The sequence below is a fragment of the Aspergillus homomorphus genome, assembly GCF_003184865.1.
Source record: "Aspergillus homomorphus CBS 101889 unplaced genomic scaffold BO97scaffold_1, whole genome shotgun sequence".
Classification (NCBI taxonomy): Eukaryota; Fungi; Ascomycota; class Eurotiomycetes; order Eurotiales; family Aspergillaceae; genus Aspergillus; species Aspergillus homomorphus.
The window spans coordinates 954,408-969,316 of NW_020291887.1; the positions used below are offsets into that span (position 1 = coordinate 954,408).

At 51.8% G+C, this 14,909-nt stretch overlaps 6 protein-coding genes and 1 non-coding gene across 7 annotated transcripts; 3 read left to right on the top strand and 4 right to left on the bottom strand.

The window, feature by feature from the left end:
* Positions 1 to 560: 560 nt before the first annotated feature.
* On the top strand, positions 561 to 631 carry BO97DRAFT_t10. The gene has a single exon. It is a non-coding gene; the product is annotated as a tRNA-Gly (tRNA).
* A 436-nt stretch (positions 632 to 1,067) lies between these two features.
* On the bottom strand, positions 1,068 to 1,439 carry BO97DRAFT_419710 (uncharacterized protein; the record flags this gene model as incomplete). The annotated part of the gene is made up of 1 exon (XM_025696585.1): positions 1,068 to 1,439. One exon carries the CDS (start codon positions 1,437 to 1,439, stop codon positions 1,068 to 1,070), a length of 372 nt encoding a protein of 123 aa, XP_025556626.1.
* Positions 1,440 to 3,683: 2,244 nt separating this feature from the next.
* On the bottom strand, positions 3,684 to 4,514 carry BO97DRAFT_409901 (uncharacterized protein; the record flags this gene model as incomplete). Its single annotated transcript, XM_025696118.1, has 1 exon — positions 3,684 to 4,514. One exon carries the CDS (start codon positions 4,512 to 4,514, stop codon positions 3,684 to 3,686), a length of 831 nt encoding a protein of 276 aa, XP_025556627.1.
* Positions 4,515 to 4,961: 447 nt separating this feature from the next.
* On the top strand, positions 4,962 to 6,506 carry BO97DRAFT_333493 (Zn(II)2Cys6 transcription factor; the record flags this gene model as incomplete). Its single annotated transcript, XM_025691361.1, has 3 exons — positions 4,962 to 5,486; positions 5,528 to 5,617; positions 5,667 to 6,506. The coding sequence occupies 3 exons, from the start codon at positions 4,962 to 4,964 to the stop codon at positions 6,504 to 6,506; spliced, it is 1,455 nt and encodes a 484-aa protein (XP_025556628.1).
* A 623-nt stretch (positions 6,507 to 7,129) lies between these two features.
* BO97DRAFT_419714 (uncharacterized protein) lies at positions 7,130 to 8,311 on the top strand (the record flags this gene model as incomplete). The annotated part of the gene is made up of 1 exon (XM_025696586.1): positions 7,130 to 8,311. The coding sequence occupies one exon, from the start codon at positions 7,130 to 7,132 to the stop codon at positions 8,309 to 8,311; it is 1,182 nt and encodes a 393-aa protein (XP_025556629.1).
* A 26-nt stretch (positions 8,312 to 8,337) lies between these two features.
* On the bottom strand, positions 8,338 to 9,711 carry BO97DRAFT_409904 (MBL fold metallo-hydrolase; the record flags this gene model as incomplete). Its single annotated transcript, XM_025696119.1, has 3 exons — positions 8,338 to 8,412; positions 8,714 to 9,102; positions 9,195 to 9,711. The coding sequence occupies 3 exons, from the start codon at positions 9,709 to 9,711 to the stop codon at positions 8,338 to 8,340; spliced, it is 981 nt and encodes a 326-aa protein (XP_025556630.1).
* Positions 9,712 to 11,925: 2,214 nt separating this feature from the next.
* BO97DRAFT_6941 (Leucine Rich Repeat domain protein) lies at positions 11,926 to 14,375 on the bottom strand. The gene is made up of 2 exons (XM_025700995.1): positions 13,630 to 14,375; positions 11,926 to 13,572 (listed from the first exon to the last, which is right to left on the bottom strand). The coding sequence occupies exons 1-2, from the start codon at positions 13,901 to 13,903 to the stop codon at positions 12,110 to 12,112; spliced, it is 1,737 nt and encodes a 578-aa protein (XP_025556631.1). The 5' UTR covers positions 13,904 to 14,375; the 3' UTR covers positions 11,926 to 12,109.
* Between the last annotated feature and the right edge of the window lie 534 nt (positions 14,376 to 14,909).

Below are 14,909 nucleotides of genomic sequence, written 5' to 3' on the forward strand. Positions count from 1 at the left end.
TCAGAAAAGCATCCGAAGCTTTCCAGACTAAAAGTCAAAGAGCTTTAGAAGCGAACAATGACAATGGTCGTCATGCTTACAAGTGTTGCTGGTTTCAGCGAAAATTGCCCTCAATACTTTGTTTCCAACTGTGACCAGGCTTTCATATCTGATGTAAAGACACGCCAGCCCTTTATGAAAGACTAAGATAATCGAACCTTTTCTTTCTATGCAATAACGATAGCCACTATAGCATCCGGTTCATTCTCGCATAGATGTACAGATATCAACTGATAGATGTAGAATGAACTATACAATGGAGTCTTTGTGCAGGCCCTCTCAAATCGGAACTTGGCTTTTGCGTCGACTATTCTCTTTGTAACTCTGCTTAGATGTTTGCTTAATGAGACTGAAGGCCTTAAATCTATGCTCGGGCTTCTTTCTTAGGGAAAGATACGGAATCCTTCATTTGGCGATGCTTCAGGGAAGAGTTGCAATTGTTAGGGATACATCAATGCGGATGCTTTTACTCCTTCTTTTAGGATCATAGGTTTAACTATCAATGTGTATTACATCAACAAGCATCATTGGTCTAGTGGTAGAATTCATCGTTGCCATCGATGAGGCCCGTGTTCGATTCACGGATGATGCACTCACTTTTTGCTTTGTATCTTTTTGGCGCTCCCGCCAGCTCAGTTTCCTCTTCTACATCTTTGCACCCTTTTCTTCTCATTGTGATTACTCAGAATCTTGAATCTAACCCCTTCGTCTCACATCAAAGATCGATGATATAGTTGTAAGCTGATATCAGCTTCCATCTGCAGCCATCCAATCAATATCCCCCGAGAAATCCCACAGATTCGCAAGTTCACTCGGAAGATGCGAGAAACCGAAGTCCATGCTGGGGTCCATCATCGGAGCAGGGTGATGCACTTGATCTAGGGACACTCCGAGCATATCTTTATGCTGTCCCTTTCCTTTCGCCATATCTACTAGCTCATTAGAGGCACTCAAATCGGCAAAGATACTATAGCAGCAGCACAAACCTGAGATAGTATGGCCAGCCGCACCCGCATAATCAACCCCATCTAGTTCCCAACCCTCTGCACATTCTGGACTCGAAGACCAGTTCCCAAAAGCTGAAACCCCACCTTTTGTAACATGACACTAATCGACTGCCAAGCCTGCCTAGCCTCCACAGACTCCTCCTTATACTGACCCAAGATACCCTGCGAAGTCCGCAGCGCAAGCAACGACTCCTCCTTCCCCGACCCTGGATTTTGTCTTTGTTCAGAGTCTCGCCCCTCCCGCCACCGGACATGCAGCTCAAGACACACGACCGTAGCCGCGAAGGTGAAGTCATGGGGGGTAAAAGAGGTGAAGAACCACCGACGCCGACTCAGGACTCCGCCGGGGCGAACCTGCGCATCGATCGTCGCTTGATGCTCCAGTAACCGCATCGCTGCGCCAAGGCAAACCTGTCAGGACGCTGCGTGGTGCGGATCCGAGCGTCTAGTGCTCAGAGCCGTTCGGTGCAAAATATATCATGATTCCCCCGGCTGGTAGCAAACGAGCTCGGTACAGTGCCTTTTCCCTTCCCCATAAACAACCAGATAAACAAAAGCTAACGCATGTTCCGACGAGTGTAAGGCCATAGAAATGGGAACGAACTGTCTCGGTCCATTCCTCTGCAACCAACTCCTCCTCCCGCTTCTCCAACGCACAGCATCCACACCCGACCCTGGTACTGTGCAGGTCGTCTGACTCTCCTCCCTGCTATCCGCGTTCATAGTCCACTGCGGTATCGTCTTCGACGAACAAGCCCACTGACCCAGAATCCTGAAGAAAGTGATAGAGAACTACATACAGAGCAAAGTGGAGAATGTGTTTCTTGCCAGTGAGATAGCGAAGGATACGGTGGGGATAAGAATTTTAGCCTGGTTTGTTCTGCTTCCCTTGGAGTGTTATCTGGGATTGTGTGCTTACACATCTCGCAGAGCGTGAATCCCGGGCTCATGAAGACGGAGCTCCAGCGGCATAATCCTGCTATTCAAAGTAGAATTATGGTATGTTTACCCTGCCTCATAGGTATTTGAACACGATTGTTGAGGATTGGCAGGGTGTCTTGTTCAAGGGCCCGCGGTATGGGGCGTACAGTGAGCTGTTTGCGGCTCTCTCGCCTGAAGTCACTGGGAAGAACAACGGCGGGTTTGTTGCGCCGTGGGGCAGATTCGGTTCGGTACCGTGCCATATTGCGAAAGGGTTGGTTTCTAAAAGTCAGGGAGGGACTGATGCGGCGGAGAGGTTTTAGGCTTGGTGTGAGGACGAGAAAGCGGGGTATCGGTGAGTACGTCGGTGACTTTGAGATAATACCTTGCTCTTATGGTGATGATGGTTCTTGTATGATACTCTAATGATATTCCAACTGGCTATGCCTCGGCTCCAGATAAGCCTGGTCTTCTCCACTGATAAGCGCGACAAGTCTTTTTATCGATGCGGTTAGTGCCGCAGACTAAGGAGTGGGGCGCGTCCCAAGCGGAGCTGAGATGTCCACGTTGTGGCTCAGAAAGGGGAAAAGATGTAGAACCTCGTGGGTCCATGCTTGTGTTGCATATAAGTCCAATTGACATATCCTTCTCAGTCGATGGATGAATCATATCTATACACAGCCAAGCAAGCCTGCAACAACCAACAACCAACTAAAATGAACACCACCGACTACGAAATCGAGAAAGGCAAGATGCTGCGTGGGGAGATGTATCGCGCCTTCATACCCGGCCTGATTGCCGCGCGTCAACGATGCAAAGTCGCGGTGCTTGCGTTCAACAACGCCGGAATAGTGTCGCGACGGCGTCAAGTTGAGCTTTGGCGAACGTGAGCTCTTCTCTGACCTCCCTAATCGATAAATTGGAGCAATGAGTTACTAACTGTGTGCGCCAGGATCATCGAGGACAGCCGCCCTCTTCCACCAACGGCTCCTACCCCTGAGGAAGACGAAGCTCTCTTTGAGCAAGACCCCTGGGTGGAGGGTCCGATCCGGATGGACTACGGGTTCAATGTGCGCGTCGGAGCGGGCACATTCATCAATTTCAACTGTACGATCATTGATACGTGTCGCGTGGTGATTGGGGAGAGGTGTCTGTTCGGGCCGAATGTGAGCCTCTACAGCGGTGTTCATCCGCTGGATTCCGAGGTGCGGAATGGCACGGCTGGGCCTGAGTACGGCAAGGAGATCCACATCCAGGATGATTGCTGGTTAGCTGGAGATGTTAAGGTGCTTGCTGGGGTTACGGTTGGGAAGGGGTCGACTGTTGGGGCAGGCAGTGTGGTGACCAAGGTAGGTCTCTTTTTTCCTTCGTCCTGCGAGGTGGGTTATAGGGTGCATCCGCTGATATTTTCCACTGTGTAGGATGTACCGCCGTATTGTGTTGTGGTTGGGAATCCGGCACGGGTCTTGCGGTATTTAAAGGGAAGCCCTCATTACAAAAAAGACCAGACTTCGGGCTGATTGAGGTAGCATAGAGTAGATGATATATAGGTAGGATAATACGGAGCTAATTAACTCTGACAGAAGGTCAAAGAATGTTGAGGTTGGACAGGGGTTGTTGATGATGAATTATGCGTCGTAGCACTTACAAAATAACTAGAAGCTTTCCATAGAATCATTCCGAAATACATTGGGTCAATGAGAGTCACTCCCCTTATCAAGGCATCATGGACAACGGAAACGGCAGTGCACCCGGCCTGATGCGGATTAAATCCGATCCTGGATCATCAGTACAAGTCGCGCGTGGGTTGAGGTCGTTGAATGGTTTGATCTCGATACCTGCGTAGCCCTGGGGATTTCTAGTGTAAACGATTACTGTGTCATTCAAACAAGTTACCCAAAACCCCATATGTCGCCGATAGTGTCGTCTAGTGCTCATCCATCCGTGCGGCGTATGCCGCTTCAGTTCTTCAATATGTGGGAATGTTAGATTTAGGGACGGGAAGACAAGACCGTGAGTCAGCGTGCTGATAGGCCAGACGCCGCCACGTCTGATGTCTCTAAAATCACACAGCTGCCAGGCCTGGTGACTACGACCACCACTGCCGCAAAGGACGTACCAGCCCATATAGACCGGGTATGTCAATAGGCCGTGGGCAGAGACCATAATGGTCTCCCCAATAGGAACGCGCCAGGGCCGGATTATCCCTTCAAAATTAAAGTCAGCATAGTACTTGCGATAGCGGTCGTGTGCGGTTAGGTACTTAATGGCCAGATAGACCCAGGCATCTGTCAGGCGGACCCCTGCCGGAGGCCAACCCAGTTCCTCTGGGTCCCACAAGCCGCGTACCAGAGGCCAATCTTGCCATTGCGATGTATATCTTGAAGTCACCTCGCACCTGGGTGGCGTTGGCGGAGCAGGCTCCCCCAGAGTCCATGTGGTGGCTGGCTCCTCGTGATCGCCCAAGAGGGACGCGCATCTAGTTTGGAGAATGCCAAGCTTTTCATAGTACGCTGAAGTGTTTTCGATCGGTCGATAATTTTCCATCGCGCCTGGCCAGGATTGCTATACTTGAGACCTAACGATGTTTGATGAGAAACAGAGAGAGCTGCCCATTTTATAGATATCTCTATTCTCGATTAGACAAAGACTAGTGAGTAATTAGTGAGGTGGAAAGATAAACTCCAAGACATACCCCGGGTCACTCACTGTCTTGGGACTCCTTTCATGGAGATGCAATCTGCATAAATATGCATATTATGAAAGCATATGCACAAATCCCTCCATAATTTCCACATCAGCCTTGAATCCCACTATTCTTTCTTTCCTTCCCCACCAACCTATAATCCAACCGCCTCATAAGCATCCTGAAATGCGCCATGTTCATTCAATTACATGTTCCAAGCTAGAGCTTTGACCTCATGATGAAACTCACTTACACAATACTGCGATAGCGCATCCAGCCATACCCCCAGTGACAAGCAGCATCCAGCCATGGAGCCCAACACGTTGCCTCTTCCGCGAAAGAAGAAGCAGTACCAGCGATCAACTACCGGGTGTATCATGTGCCGTACACGCAAAAAGAAATGCGATGAGCAGCATCCCATCTGTACGGGCTGTCAGCGTAACGGTCTGATCTGTGAGTGGCCTTCCGCCGAGAGACCCCAACGCAAACCACGACGCCCGCAGCACCACCATTTGCCACAGATGGGCTATGCATTGCCACCTCATATTGCGTCCATGATCACCGTCTTTGCTGTTCCCAATGCGGACATCGTCAATCGCCTTCTCTCCCACTTCACTGACTACAGCCCACGATGGCTATCCACCCGCACAGAAAGCCGCCGGTCGGAGTTTCTGTACCATCTCATTCCCGCCGCAATGGATAGTCCACTCATCCTCAAATGCATTTTGACCGTAGCAGCGGCAGATTTGATTAAATATGATTCTTCTAACGTCGGGCTAAAGGGGGCTGCCGTGGAGTATTATGGCCAAGCCCTCGCGAGCATTCGTGAAGCTGTAGCCAAGGAAGAGAGGTCCGACAGAACCCTGTCTGGTAGGGCTTCATGCACCATGTGACCGTGACCGGCTGGCTGATTCATGATTCAGACTATACTTTGTTGGCAGTATTGCTTATATGTCTACACGAGGTTGGCACGGCGAATCTCTGATCAACGAACAGAGCCTAACGCATTGCAGATCCAAAACTTCTCCAATGTTGAACGCTTACTGCCTCATCTCAACGCTGCGGCTACCCTCTTCTCTCAGAGGCTAGACGATACACCCCCAAACTCGGAGCTCAGAAAGCTTTTATCTGAGATGTTCTGCTACTTCTTCGCCCTGACAACGTTCACTCATGGGCCATATCTCGCGGTCCACCGGGGCTCCTCCATTGTCGAATCCTTCCTCACGAGCTCGCATGACACTGGAGCAATCATCGGCACCGCCCAGCAAGTCTTCCTCATCATCTTCCGCGCATCCAATCTCATCCAGCAAGCAAAAAAGACAGGCATGCCTCTGAACGCAGCCATCAAGACCAAGCTCACAGCAATGGAGCGCCAGCTCCATTGTCTCCAGAACAAGACCCTACCCCCGTTTGACACGGGGTACACCGACATGGAAGAACAAGGCGACGCCATCATGTCCGAGCTCTACAGACTAGGCTGCATTTTGTACCTGAAGAGAACTATCGACCCATCCATTGATATGAAATCAGACACTGTCCAAGCTCACGTGACCGATTTCATCCGGCTGCTGAAGCTCCTGCCGCCGCATCACCCTGTGAACTGTATCTTCTGCTGGCCTTTAGTGGCCGTCGGCCTCTGCACCACCCTGCATGCGCATCAACGTATCATCACCACAAGGCTCAAGAAGATCTATGGGGTGTGGACTTCGGACCTCGTGACGATGAGTATGGAGTTGTTGCGTCAGATGCAGAGTGCCAGTACGGGTAGTTCCTCGTTGCACTCTCAGTCTCGGGGGCAGGAGATGGCAGCTTATGGTATGCATGATTTGCAGTTTTCGATGGTCCTTTTGTAGAGAACACTTCTTTCAAGAGGGCAGACATATCATTGCAGCTCTTGTTGTGGGGTTTTGTCACGAATTGACAGACTCTTTGGTTATCCCACAATCTTGACTGCGTCGTCCGCCATTTTCATACCACCATCTTGTTGAAATATAACCAGGATTCATCCATTGTCTTTACAGAGATCTTAGTACGCATTTATGATTCATAGTCGCGGAGAAGAGTCATGTCGATGAGGGCTGGTGGCGTTGATGACGTGGTTGATTCTCTCGGGTTGATACTCTCGGGTGCTGGACGATTCAGTAAATGAACACATCAAGTGCTCATTTCTGCTTAACCAGTACTTCAAGATCTGGACGAATGCCGTCATAAAGAGGGTTTAGAGGCAGGATACAAAGAATAGAGACCAACCCAAGGGCGTATACACTTCAAGCATGGACCTCCGTGAGAATAACAAAGACATAGTCGCTACTTCTCCTCAAACAAAGGACCATTAGCGGCTGACCCCTATACAGTTGACGAGGAAACAAGGGACAGTCGCATAGATAATAGTATATATATACGGATTAGCCCTACAGCAAGCACAATCTCCTGACTAGCGGCCACGGCTTCCGATGACAGACTCAACACATCCAAGATGTTGGAGCTGATCTTCCGCACACGCAGGATGAGCGATAATCCGCCGCCGTACACCAGCCAGGTGTCGAGCACAAACCCGCCTCCACCTCCTTATACAAGCCAGGTAGCAGACTCGAACCCAACCGGACGACAGCCACCCACGGGCTGCGGCGCTATGGCGATCATTCGCGACTATCTGCGTATATCAACATCATCCAGCTACTACGACCGGATCAGCAGCCGAGGCGCATCCGCGGCGTCCAGCCACAGGAAGTATACCATGCGCCGTGACGAGAACAATAACTACCATCATACGCGACGCACACCCAGATCCTCGAACCGCAACCACCGCCGAACCCAGCGGACCCGCGCATCTGGATCCCCCAGCCGAGCCCATCGCTCCCATCGCGCCCACCGAGAGCCTCAACCATCAGCAGGACCGTCCCGACCTCCTACCTCGTCACCCCCTACCTCACCCCCCAACACTTCATTACCCCGACCCTCACCCCAAACCTCAACCCGGACCGACGCCTCCATCCCCGCGGGGGAACCAGAACCCCAAACCCCACCACGATCCCCCAAAACCACCAAAACCCCCTCCAACCTCTCACGCCTAATGCGCCTCCTCCCGCAAGGCGGACTCTACCACCTCGCCTGCTTCCACCACCAACTAACCTGCACACGCACAAAAATGGGAGACCCAAGCCACGCGATCTTCCTCCAAGACCTCGACGACCTAGCCTACGCGCCCTGCACGATCGACACAAACAGATGGTCGAACCCCTGCGCCAGCTGCCGCGAGTACTGGGCTTCGCCTCCTCCGGGGAGCGGGGAGGAGCAGCTCCCGCGGCTGGGGAGCTTTTATTCGCATTTACCTGAGTTTGTGGATGAGCTTGTTTGCGGTATTGGTGCAGGGGGTAGAGGAGGGAGGAAGAAGACCGGGAATGTGAGTTTGGAGCAGCTTATGGAGAAGGATAGTCATACGGTGGGCGTGTTGAAGGCGTTGTTCGTTTGCGATATCTATATGCAGGGGATCTTGCCGGCGCGGCGCGCGGGACTAGAGCCTGATGAGTATTTTGATAGGTTTTTGGAGAGGTGTGGACGGTTGTGTGATTTGGGGTGGTTGAGGAGGGTTTTTGATTATTTTTTGGACCGGAGTCGGTTGGGGCCTGGGGTGTGGACGCCGGATGCGGAGAATTAGTTCCGGTTTGTTCTTTTGTTCTTTGTCTAGATGGGGAGAGGGTTGGGTTGGATGGGGTAATGGTTCCATGAATTAGGGCTGGTGCTGGTGCTGGTGCTGGGCTGGTTGGGGTGAGGCGTATATTAGTTATAGAGTTATATAATATCTTCGATCTGAGATGACTACGTTCAGTGTATAATGTTTAGTGTTTCGTATACTAGACATGACAGATATTCAAAGGGATGTAGACAACATCGTATTATCTTATCTTCAAATAAACCTGTACAGCTCTACATTTAACAAACCTTTTAAACAACACTCCCCAATCCCACAAGAGCAATAAATCTACCAAACACCCCCCCTAACAGGCAACCGCAACAACCGCAAGCCACCCACCCCCTTCCCCTCGTCCTCCGACCTTACCTGCTCCCCCTCCACCCCCTCCCGCAAAGTAGCAGAAGCAGGAGCAGGCATCCTTCCTCCCCGCACATTAATCTGCAAAGAAGGATGCAGCAAGCGCGGCTCACCCAACTTCTGATCCCTCTCCCTGCGCAGTCTTACAAACTCATCCTTCTCGACCCCCTCCCGCAAATGCTTATTGTGCTCCCGATGCTCCCGCACCGTCATATACGGTACCTCCTCGCCCCGCTCCGCAGGCGGGTAATCGTGGCCTACCCAGATCTTTGTCTCTGGGTCCATGGCCAGTAGTCGTTTGCCGGAGTGGTACAGGCTCTCTGCTGAGCCGCCTGGGAAGTCGCATCTCGCTGTCCCGATGTCCGGGTGGAAGACGGAGTCGCCGCAGAAGATGTTGTCTGTTAGGGGTTAGTTTGGTTCTGTTGTGATTGAATGTGGGGTTGGTTGGGCTTAGGATTGGGCTCAAGGGAAGGGGAGGGAAAAAACGCACCACCAATGTGATAGCCCAAGTGATCCGGGGTATGGCCCGGCAGATGTATGGCGACTGCTTCGAGGTTCCCGATACGGAAGGTCTCGTCGTCGTCGAAGAGCTTGTCGAAGGCGGTTTGGTGCTCGACCGTGGGGATGGAGTAGCGGGTTGCGAAGAGCGTTTGTACCTGCTCGATGCGCTTGCCGGCGCAGATTGGTGGGCGGGATGATTCCGTCTGGGTCTGCGTGAGGCGGGTTTGCAGGTAGGAGGCGGCTGTAAGGTGGTCGGCGTGGATGTGCGTTTCCAGGATGTGCGAGATGGTGTAGTTGTTGCTGGCGATGAAGGCCAGCAGCGCGTCTGCCGTCGTGGTGCTGACGGTTTGTGTCTCGCGGTCAAAGTCGAGGACTGGGTCGATGATGGCTGCGATGGAGGTGGTCGGGTCCACGACAAGGTATTGCCAGGTGCTGGTTTGAGTTTCGAAGAACCCGTGGATCGTTGGGCTGCTGGGGGAGGTGCTGGTAACGGTGGTGTCGGCCATGTTGCGGAGGGTTGAGGTGGTGTTTGTTTGTGTGGGTGAAGAGGATGAGGTCGAGGCGAAGCGCTTGTTTAGCGGTGATGTCGTGGGTGTATAGCGTGCAGTCGTAGCTGAGGATTGAAAATATGACACTGGACGAAGCGGGCGGACCCGGGAATTGATAATCAGACTTCGTGAGGTTGTCTTCGACTGCAGGACACCCTGAACTGCACGGGATCTGATAGAGGTCGAGAGAAGCTTCATATTTATAGCGATGGGTCTAAATTGATCTGCTGATTCCAGTCTCATTCAATGGCATGGTGTGGTGTTTAAGTATATTCGGCGAGGTGAGTCGGCCATGGCATAATTGACGTCAATCGGCGACGGTTGGCTGCAATCGGCGATCCGTGACCTCCCCGTCCGGCCCTGACCGGCTTCTCCACTTCCCCGAGTTTACTCCCTGACGTCGAATCTTAGTCTCTATTCAGTTACTGATGCCCGGGAATTTTATTAAGGTTGGCGTCTGATGATTTCAAGGACCATCCCCGAGTGGCGAAAAGAAAAACCCGGCCAGAATCGAGGTATGATGACTTCATCTCTCACAGTGAAAGCTTGTTCATGAATTGACTTTGCATTCAATTGCGACAGAATTATGCTTCTCAGCATCCCACTCAGCTCGTCCAATCGGATGGTATCTTTTTGCGGATTTTTAATCGAAATACATAGTGACGTAGGGGTGTGTTGATGTGTATTTATACCTCAGTCAAGCACAATAGACCCTATTGAACACCGAAGTCAAATTTATACAATATGACACGTCTCATATGAAAGATGATGCACACTGTATAATCCAAGGTTAGCATGTTGACTCGAGACTCAGTGTTCCTGACAAACAGTCCAAATGAATAGTCTTGCCAAGCAGATTGGTAAATAGTCCCTATCCGAGGGGAGCAAATATTTGTATAGTGAACTATACAACCCTAAGCCGTTGACAGGCCTGATACTCACTCTCAAGGGACGCCTCGCAAATACAGCTATCCCAGTCAGCAAAAACATTGCAACCCAACACCCATCTCAAAAAATCATCACCATCTATCCCCCGCCGTGCACAAAAGCCCCAGATCTTCCCGCCTAGCCGCAATCCTCATCATTATCCCCAAAACCACCACCACCACCACCACAAATCCATAACCACCACACCGGGAAGCATACCTACGAACCTCCCAAACCACCAAACGCCGACCCCCCCAACCCATTTCTAATATCAGCATCCTAATTAGCTAATCCCTTAGTAGCCTTACCTATAGGTAAAACCCCGTACAAAGATAGTATCTACTCCTGTATCAAACATAATCACCCTTCCCGCGGCCTCACGTTCTTCCTCCCTTAGCCCTTTTAACACCCACTCCTCACAACCCAAATCCCAAGCAGAAAGAAAAGCACGTGTCCAATCTTATCTCATCAGATAAAGAACTAAAGAACAAGAAACCATCGCGCCCCCACAGCCCAGCCAAGCCCCATAACCCTGCAAAACCACACAAACAACCAATCACCAGCACCAAAAATAACAAAAATGCGCTCGCCCCACCATGCGGCCAGGAAAATCGCCCCTTCCCCCGGGCCGACCGAGTGCAGGTCCAGCAAGGAAAAAGTTATTTTAAGGAATAAAGTTAGGTTTAGTGGTGGTTCGTTTGGGCCCCGGTGATCCCAGCTCAAGAATAATAGAAGCTAGATGCAGCAAAAAAGATGAATAGAGTCAAGGGATTTCGAAATGAGATGCTAGCAAGAAAAGTCCCCGAGGTCAATTGCCAATTTTTGCTACATCCTCAAGGTCGGATCTTGTCCGACCGGTAAGATGAATTGGGCAAGACTGCTCCGAAGCTCATTCCGAAAACTCCCGAGGTGGGTTTTCGTCAGTGTTCACCGACGGGACACAAACCCTCCCCCCCAGAGGATTACCAAAACAACAGGAAAACTGAGTTGGTCTTTTACTTGAGAGAAATGGAGTATTATGAAAATGGAATTAATTCTGAAAATGACCTAAGCAACTCCTAAAGGCAACTTGACCGCTATGCTCCAATCGCCTGACTAGCATACACACAATAAATGAAGCCCCAAATGAAAACCATGCAGCAAAAACAGAGCAAGAACCAGGATATCAATCATGAGCGCAAGCCGTAATCAGACCGTCAAGACATACCTAACGCTGAAGAATCGCTCTCGCTATGCAGACAACCAGAATGCAGACAGCAAAAAAGAAGTAAACCATGTCCACACTTTTGTCGCTCTTGCAATATCGTCACCAAGTCAAACACAATGATCCGAGAGATGCGCCATGCGAACAGAGAACAGGGTATAAAACTTATCATGACAAAAGAGTCGAGAGTTCCACACAGCCTTAGGGGAAAAGAGAAAAGGAAAATTATTTCTTGAACATGTAGTGTCCGTAAATGCCACCGACGTCTCCGACGGCAACGGGAATCTTGCGCATGCCCCACCATCTGGCGCCCATCTTCCAGTCGCGCGAACCATCATCCAGCGCGTAGTTCGGGACAGAAGTAGGGTCACGGACATACCAACCCCGACGGCCCAACTCCCGCACAGTCCAGCCGGGAGACGTTTTGGCATTTCGGGCCCGCTCGCGGAGAGGGGCAATCAGCTTGTCGCTGAACTCGATAACCTGCAGAGGGTAGGTCTGCTGCGAGAGGATGACACAGGCATTGGGGTTGAAAACAGTGCCGATCGTCAGCTGAGGCGCCTTGTTGAGATCCAGGTAGCGCAGAGTATGCGGCACCCATTCCTCCGCGGGAGTCGGTGGGACAGCCTCAAGTGGGGTGGGTGGTAGGCTATCAATGGGAGTCGGCGGTGCACTCTCTGCCCCGGTGGCGGGTCGCGGAGGAACGAAGAATTGGTTCAGATCCTGGCCCGACAGTTCACAGGAGCTCAATCCCAACTCCTCGAGATGCTTGGTCAGGGGAACCAAGGCTTTGGTGTGAGCCGAGGTGACCTTGGCACCACCCAGGTTAAGGGAGCAGAGGCTGGCGGGCAAGTGCGGCAGGAGAGCCGAGACGTCTTCTTCCTCCAAGAGACGGGAGCGCGTAGGATCAGTCATCAAATTCAGGAACACCAGCGAGTCAGAGACAGCGGGGTGGGTGGTCAGGAATTCCACCACCTTGGGACCCCGAAGGCGACTGCAGCGGGACAGACTCAGATGGGTGATCTGAGCGGTTTTGGGAATCGAGAAAAGAGCGTCCTCGCCGACCTGAGTGTGAGTGAGATCCAAGTGAGTCAGGTTGACCAAGCGGGGAAGCAGAATCTCAAATGCCACAGACGGCAAGCTGCTGCATTCGTGCAACGAAACCCGTCGCAGGTTAGGCAGCGCAGCCGGGAGACCAGGACCCGAGGTCAACGCCTCGAGGAAGAGCCCCGAAAAGGACTGGGTGGAACAGCCGCAGAAATCGACCGCGAACAAATTGGGAAGGCCCGTAAACAGCTTCCGGATGACTTCCATGCTGAGATCTCCTTCTACATGCTCCTGGAGCAAGCATTCGCGCAGATTGGGCAACAGTTCCAAGCACTGCAGCAATGTCTTGGAAGTGAGGTTCTGAATTTCCGAGTTCATCTGCTTGGTCCGTCCCAAGCCCACCGAAGTGAAGTGGGAGAAGTCGAGACGGCGCACCAAAGTACCCAATGCCGGATAACGAGAGATGTGGTTCAGAGCCTTCGAGAAGATGATGGAGTGAGGGAAGGTCATGTTCCTGTACAACACACTGAGCGTAGCGGCATGCAGAGTCTTCGAGGTGAGGAGACAGGAGATGAGATCCACATTGCGGGGGGTATATCCGTTGGGAGGCACATCCAGTGCCAACAAAGAGATAATCTGATCTGTTACAACTTATTAGCAGGCTTCAAAAGGTAGAGACAAGGACAAAAGCCTCTTACCAAGCACCTCAGGGGGAACCTTCTCCAGGCGCGACGTTCCCGGAACCGGTTTGGGCTTCTCCTCGACGACCACCTGCTTCTGTTCTGGCACCTGCAGGGTCTGGCTCGAAGGTTCCGCCACCGGGGGAGTCGACTCCCAAGCCCAACGCGAGTGCAGCTGGTTCAAACCGCGGAGATCACTGTAGCTGCGACTCAGGCTTTTCCCACCCAACCGGATCTGCTTCCATCCCAAAAAGCCACCGCATGGGCAGCAGAAGTCGGGAGTCGGCTGCATCTCAAAAGGGTTAGGCTTAGCGGTCTCCTTAGGGGATTGTTCAATGTGGGTATCGACGAACGATTGCGCAATGCCTGCAAAGTATGTGTTAGACACGTCCCAGGGGACAATGGATTACCTCACGCAACTTCGGAGAAAAAAACCTACCGTCGACGTCTTCTTTAATAGAGCCAAAGGACTCCCGGCGACTGCTAGACCGTGAATGTTCGGTGGATGAGCACGAGGGTGAGTGAGGGGAAGAGCTGCGCGAGCCATTGGAGGGCGAGGCGTTTCCCGAGGAGGTGTATCTCACGAAGGTCTGCTTCGGGATCGCAATCGCGGTAGGGACGGTGGCGGCGGAAGACATGGTGGACAACGGTGTTACTGTGGACGGGGAAAGGCTCTATATGGAAGTAGAACCAGTCCCAAAAGACCAGAGAGAGTGCTGTGAATGAGGGGACGAAGGAAGAGGGGAGTTTGGTGGTGGTGGTGTGATGGTGGTGTGGTGTGCCGACTGTGTTGATAGTTGAGTGAGTGAGTGAGTGAGTGAGGGCGGAAGAGGTGAGGCGGCGGAAAGAGTGAGAGAGAGAGAAAGAAAAGGAAACAGAGGAAGGGAAAAGCTTTTTTTTCTTTTTTTTCTTTTCAATTCCCTGACCCTTTCGCTTTCCCCGGATTCCAGTGAAACCCCCCTGGGCTGCAGGTTGCACTAAACAGCAAGCAAATGAACTAAGAGGGGCGAGCGGAGACGTAATCAACAGGTTGGGTGAGGTTGAAGCCGAAAGCTGTTAGTCACGGATTGCAGTCGAACTGCGATCAAGGCGGTGCCCCGAGCGACAAGACTATGCACTCTAGTGGATAGTTGCTGATGAATCGCCGATCCTCTCTGACGACAGGAGGAGGGTGGAAAGTACCGAGTACACAACAAATAAAAGAAAGTTTGCCCTGACAATTGAATGGCAAGAACAGATGCAGGTCAGTCAGTCAGTCAGTCAGTCAGTCAGTCAATCAGTCAGTCTTGTTTGTGTTG

Excerpts from the sequence above, each read along its gene's own strand:
- BO97DRAFT_6941 (XM_025700995.1), bottom strand. The coding sequence starts at position 13,903 with ATGCAGCCGACTCCCGACTTCTGCTGCCCATGCGGTGGCTTTTTGGGA. Across the intron at positions 13,573-13,629 it reads GGTTCCCCCTGAGGTGCTTG|ATCAGATTATCTCTTTGTTG; the intron begins GTAAGAGGCTTT and ends AAGTTGTAACAG.